We start from the raw sequence: 5,916 nt of genomic DNA, 5'->3' as shown, positions 1-5,916 counted from the left end.
TCTCCTTTTGTGTTTTTGTTGGTAGTCACCCATTCTAACTTGAATCTTGCTTGCTGCCTGCCGCTATGTTTTGTCTTTCACAAAAGTACCATGTTGAAGAGTCGGTCCGGTTTTCGTTAAACTGTGAATTTGGCCACAACAACCACCACCGGTCCACCACCACCATAGCCACCACTCAACAGTACTGCTGCTCCACCATGTGCCATGCCACCAAACTGCCATTTTACTATGCCAGTGCTTCCACCTTTAACATCTTCACACAGCTCCCCAACTTGGGAAATGTTTTGTTTAAGGGCCCTCTTGGCCTTTGGATCATGTTGTCGTAGCTTCTTTGAAGTGGTCTATGAAATGGCTGAACAAATGAATGAAGGCTGAATCTTAATGTTGATTTGGTTCTATTGGCTTAAGACATTATTGATCTGTTCAGCATGATAACCAATTCAAAGAATTTTTATGAGATTTTTTTACTAGTTAAATTTTACCCTTTGGTTAATTTGACCTGGAGAAAAATATTTTAGGCAGAATGGGGTCAGCTCTCATTATTTTATTTTGGAAGCTAGAGTGGCTTTTTCAGCAAGTATGAGGCGAATGTGGAGTGGTTTCATTGGGAAGGGTTCATCCTATGTGGTTTTTACAAACTGTAGGTGGTCAACAGTGCTGTTGTAGAAGTTATGATGAAAGGGTTGAATCATACGACTAATATTAGAAATTACATTTTTATTATGAAATTATCACATAATGTTGATGTGTCAGTCTCAACTAACTTTTAAATAAATTTTTGTTTTTTTTTTTTAAAAAAAAACCTTTAAAGGATTGATTGGATTTGAGACTGCCATATCAACATTGTAAAATAATTATAGGATTAAAAATGTGATTTTTACTATTACTTCAAACTTTAACTAGAAGTTAGCTAGACAAGTTTCTTGTCAAAGCATCTATAATGTTCTTATTGACCGAGTAAAAAAGGAAATAGTAATGTTACGTATTACACAAAACGCTTACACAAAACGCTAATACTAATGTGGGACCATTTACTCAAAAGGTGAAGGGGTGTATTTTATTTTATTTTTTTTCCTACCAAAGTTGAGCTCGATTTTGTTCATGCATACACACTATGCAATAAATTAGGCATAACTTTTTACTACGCATCAAAATTGCGTATATGACCCAAATTGGGATAGCTTATTTAGGCACACATCATTTTAGGCCTCAAATTCTACTGTTTTCTCTTCCAAATCGGTGATTGAAGGCACCAAAAAAAGAAAAGAAAAAAGATTAGTGTTTTAGGGGGGATTTTAGATCTTGGTAATTGTTGGTAATTTTAGTTCTTGGTTAGCTATTTAAGATGGGCTTGTGGGCTAAATTGATAATTCGAAGTTTAATAATAATTTATCATTTTCTAGAGAAGATTTACTCTCTGTGCACCTCGAATGCCTACTATTTTTTCCTCGATCTTAAATCTCTACGGCGTCAGTTTTTTGATAGTTGGATATTATTATGAAGATGCTGCTTGATGTTGGAAATGTTTGGATTTGTTGTGGAAGAGATGGAGTGTAGTACTTCTTTTTTTCCAGAGTTTGTAACGAATTATAAACAAAACTCGTACAAGTTTGATCACAAAAGGCCTACGCATGCCACTCCCTCATTGGATTCGGACAAACATACCAAATCCAAAAGGAAATTTCCAGAGCAGAAAAGGCGTCGAAGGAAAGTGACTGGAAAGAAACGTTTACGTGTGGAGAATTCCTTTGAACAAGACACCCTTAATTTGTCGGCCTTCAACTTACTGCTTACAGGATAAAATTGTATATTGAGTAAACTAACAAATATGAAGATCAGGGATGTGAAAGCAATATCCTGATGGAGATTATGGATCTAAAAATGTGTATTAAAATTAAATCTAGATACTTGTAGTAATCCATTGCAAGTCAAAAAGAAAAAAACACTAGACTGACATGCAAAATGCCTGTGTAATGAACTATATCTAGTGTCTTCTATGCTTGTTTACTTTTTCCCAGCAAACCCACCTGCTCAGGAATGTTGGAAACGAATATATAATGAAAAACTGTTCCTTTCTTTAATCTGCTATGATCTATGATCCTTTGTAATCCTTTCTGCATTTTTTTTTTTTTTTTCTGTTGGACTCTTCTACTCTTGTAACGTAATAACTTTCTGTCATTCAAATTATGCTGATGAATTCTGTTCAGAGGCTGTTTCTGTTCCTGGCACTCCTGCGGCAGCAATTGCTGCTGGGGGGCCTGGTATTGCTGCATTCATGAATAAGAGTGGTTTCAAGAAAATTTAAGTCATCATAAAATTATGCAGTAGAAGTTAAGAGACTCAACCAGTTGCAGTGGTAGATGGGGAAACTGATGACGTGGGAGGCAAATAAGGATGTTGTGTTGTTTTGGGGATTTGCAGAGGACTTTCATGTCCATATTGGGCATGGAAGGGATAGTAATTATAGGCTTCAGGAGACCCGGCTGCTACAAAGGCGTAATAAGATGGCAACTGTTGGCCACCACCATATGCATTGTAATAGTTCTGCACAAACACCAGTAAATTCAAATGAAAAAAGTTGTCATCAGGCAGTGTAATGATTATAAATCAAAAGTTGCTGTGATCAAGAATTTGTCAATATTGTGCAAGAATCAAGATACAACTGCTGCCTGCCATATACATTCTCTTGTATATTTTCTGTGTGCTAGAACGATGCCCTACATTGAATTACTTATAATAAAAAAAAAAAAAAAAAATCATCAACATTATCAATTTTGAATTATATGTCTCAATGACTGCTAAGTCAAGAATTTGTGAGCAAGAGTGAAAAGTTAAAAGCTTTTTCAGGAAAGATGAAAAATGAAAAATAAAAAACTAACCATCGGAAACATGTCTTGTGGGTAATAAGGATACCTGAATGTTGAAGGTAAAACATTTAGAAGACAGTAAGTGGCTAAAAATTATGCAGATACATATAATTAATTATGAAAAAGAAAGTAATTTTTCTGTTCCTTGAATCTATTTGTTTACCCATATGCTGATTGTGGGAATGCGTAGTGGGGAACATGTTGATGAAAATATGTAGAGGTGGTGGTGCCTTGATAAGGAACTGGAGCCATGGTTCTAAAAGATGATCTGAATTTCTCCATTCCTGCAATTTTTTATTTTTTATTTTGCAGGCAGTAATAATAACAAATAAATAAGAATATCAATATATATATACAATGAATTTGATGATCTAGGTCAAATATTAAACTATTATCACATAACATATGAGAAATAAAATTATTCAAAATTTTCCAACCTCGTTGAGGAGTGGTACTTGGGTAGTTTTTTTGTGCCCCTAAGGCTGCAAGGTTACAATTTGCTGTTCTTCCATCAATATGAGGAGACTTGTCCTGACAAGCTCTAATGGCTGATTCCGGATCCTTAAAGGTTACCTAAGAAACACAAATCAATCAATCAAATGAGAGATTAATTAATTAAAAGCCACCCACATATGATTAATACTTTTAGATCATACTATATATAGAATTATAGAAAGAACATGTATCAAGTTGGTCTGCTGCTTACAAAGCCATAGCCTTTTGATCTTCCTGAATTTTTGTCAAGGATGACAACAGCCTCTTGAATCTCTCCAAACTGCTCAAAATAACGCTGCAAGCTATCCCTTTGAGTCTGCCAAGCCAATCCTCCAACAAAGATCTTGGTGCGGGTTGTGTCGCCTACATGTGCGGCATTGTTTGCACCCACCATCTTGTTCTGCCTTTGTTGAGACATGAATACCAAAAAAATATACAAAAGCCTCTGCTGCAGACAACCTCTTCCGCCAATAAACCACCGAAAATTCGGATTAAAACCAAAGCCAAAATAGAGTTGACAAAGGCAGAGGATGTCAGAGAGAACCGCTTGATGACAAATATGACTAGGATTGAACCAATCAATCAAATAAGTTAGACACCAGAATTTTCTCACCAATATCTGCTCTTTGCTTCTTCTTCTTCTTCTTCTATCTCTTTAATTTGTAGCAAAAAAACCTTCTAGAATTCTACAGTCACGTCCCCTCAGATTCCACAAGAGAGATGCCCTCAACAAGAAACACTCATGATCAGATCAATGCTATTTACAAGGCTGGAAAACATATATAGGAGATTAAAAAACCAAAGGAAACCAGCCAGAAGAGAAAAGATCAAAAAGGAGACAAGAAGAAATTAAATTAATAAGAAAGGTGCAAGTGGGGTAATGACAAAAGGTACAAGTATGCAAGAAATTTCCAATAAAAAATCAAAAGACTTTATATTTCCATAATTATTTTTCTGCCATATCAATGCTTTTCCAAACTTTTAATGGGTCCAAAGATACGTGTGCCTTGCTGTATTCAACTTTCTCTATCTCCTCCTTTTCCTCATCTGTTTACTATAAGTTAATATATTCATATATTCGTTTTCTTTATATTATAAAATCGTTTCTCTTAGCACCACATAAATTATTGCACGTAATAAATAATATATTATATATTATGCTTGGAATATAGGTTTGATGTGGTGACATTTTGTGGGATTTGGACCACTAAGAGAAAGAAGGAAGATTCATTGACCGTCTGCTTAAAACTATCATGATTGAACAGCTGCACACACTAGGAACGTGCATGCGATTTGGTTTTGCTGTGTGAGACAAGCATTTTCTTGCTATTTTACCCTTCAAATCCTTGTTTTGGTGCATAATATATGAATAGAATACTTTCACTTCTGCTTAGATTTGTATTTGTCTTCAAGAAGGCTCGTCTTCAAGGAGGCTCAATCGACTGAAGATTACGTCTCATGAAGCAGAAATCATTAGTAGAGGTGGACCTAGGATTTATATTATGGGGGGAAGAACTTACCTGAATATATGACTACATAGATACATATAATATCTCTCTATATATGTATTTGTGTATGTTTATTTAAAATAAATAGAGATAAGTTTTAAATTTAATTTCATAGTAAATTAATTGTAAGTTATTATTGCATACAAAAGTTATGTTTTAAAATAAATTAAAAAGATCTATAGGATTAAAAAAGAACAAGGTACATTTAGTGTGAACTTTTTCTCCTAACGAGATCACTCGGAGCTCCCATAAATATTAGAGTCAAGCCAAAATAATGTTGCGAACCGAAAGTCATTAATTAAATGGGGGCATTTTCAATTTTTTAAAGCTGAAAGAGTGGACAAAACTAAAAGAAAATTTTAAAAGGGGGCAAAAATATAATTTTGGAGGGACAAAACTAAAGAAACTTTTTAAAAAGGGGCAAAAATATAATTTTGTGGGGATAAATTTATAAAAAATTATATTTTAATAGCATTTTAAAAATGTTTGGGGGGACCTGCTCCGCCCCTAGTCATTAGATCGACCTCTTCTTCCCTCTTTTCTTCTCCTTGTGTGAACATGTAAGAAAAAAAAAAAAAATTAATATAGTATCTTTGTTTTGTTTTGTTTTTAATTCCTTGCATTGAAGAAAGTCACGGCTCTTCATATGACTCCTACCTACACCTATTTTTCACACTTTTTTTTTTTTTTGAAATATACTATACTCAGTCATTGATAAAAGTCGCGAGCCTAAAACTCTTACAAACAGAGGACAGAGCAAAAAAATCTTAAGTAAATCATAGCCTAAAGATACAGTCATTAATAACAGACCAAATCATTCATTGATAAAAGTCGCGAGCCTAAAGCTCTTACAAACAGAGCAAAAAGATCTTAAGTAAATCATAGCCTAAAGATACAGTCATTAATAACAGACCAAATCAACCATAACACAACATTCGCTAACCTATGACTAATAATCAGGTTTAAAAATCAGATCTGCATCAAATAAACACCATCTAATGCATAGGTAGCGCTAGCTTATTCCTTGGTCTTGAGAGCAAAACCTC

General features: G+C 34.3%; 1 protein-coding gene across 3 annotated transcripts; it reads right to left on the bottom strand.

Annotated features, from left to right (window-relative positions):
- Window positions 1-1,844: 1,844 nt before the first annotated feature.
- On the bottom strand, window positions 1,845-4,227 carry LOC132190697 (uncharacterized). 3 transcript variants are annotated; one of them, XM_059605751.1, is made up of 7 exons: window positions 3,976-4,227; window positions 3,574-3,823; window positions 3,305-3,440; window positions 3,031-3,151; window positions 2,880-2,913; window positions 2,346-2,544; window positions 1,845-2,267 (listed from the first exon to the last, which is right to left on the bottom strand). In XM_059605751.1, exons 2-7 carry the CDS (start codon window positions 3,778-3,780, stop codon window positions 2,185-2,187), a joined length of 780 nt encoding a protein of 259 aa, XP_059461734.1. In that variant the 5' UTR covers window positions 3,781-3,823; window positions 3,976-4,227; the 3' UTR covers window positions 1,845-2,184. The 3 variants fall into 3 exon arrangements, with proteins under 3 accessions (XP_059461734.1, XP_059461743.1, XP_059461727.1); XM_059605760.1 differs by having other exon boundaries at window positions 3,574-3,810; XM_059605744.1 differs by having other exon boundaries at window positions 3,574-4,227.
- Window positions 4,228-5,916: the final 1,689 nt, after the last annotated feature.

Source organism: Corylus avellana, chromosome ca1 (genome assembly GCF_901000735.1).
Source record: "Corylus avellana chromosome ca1, CavTom2PMs-1.0".
In the NCBI taxonomy this organism is placed as follows: domain Eukaryota; kingdom Viridiplantae; phylum Streptophyta; class Magnoliopsida; order Fagales; family Betulaceae; genus Corylus; species Corylus avellana.
Note: the sequence above shows the minus strand (reverse complement) of the source record. Positions and strands in the feature narration are given on the sequence as shown.

Bases quoted from the DNA above. Each gene is read 5' to 3' on its own strand.
- LOC132190697 (XM_059605744.1), bottom strand. From the start codon at position 3,780: ATGTCTCAACAAAGGCAGAACAAGATGGTGGGTGCAAACAATGCCGCA. The intron at 3,441-3,573 runs GTAAGCAGCAGA...TGTGTTTCTTAG, and splicing joins GATCAAAAGGCTATGGCTTT to GTAACCTTTAAGGATCCGGA. The intron at 2,914-3,030 runs GTAAACAAATAG...TTCAACATTCAG, and splicing joins TTCCCACAATCAGCATATGG to GTATCCTTATTACCCACAAG.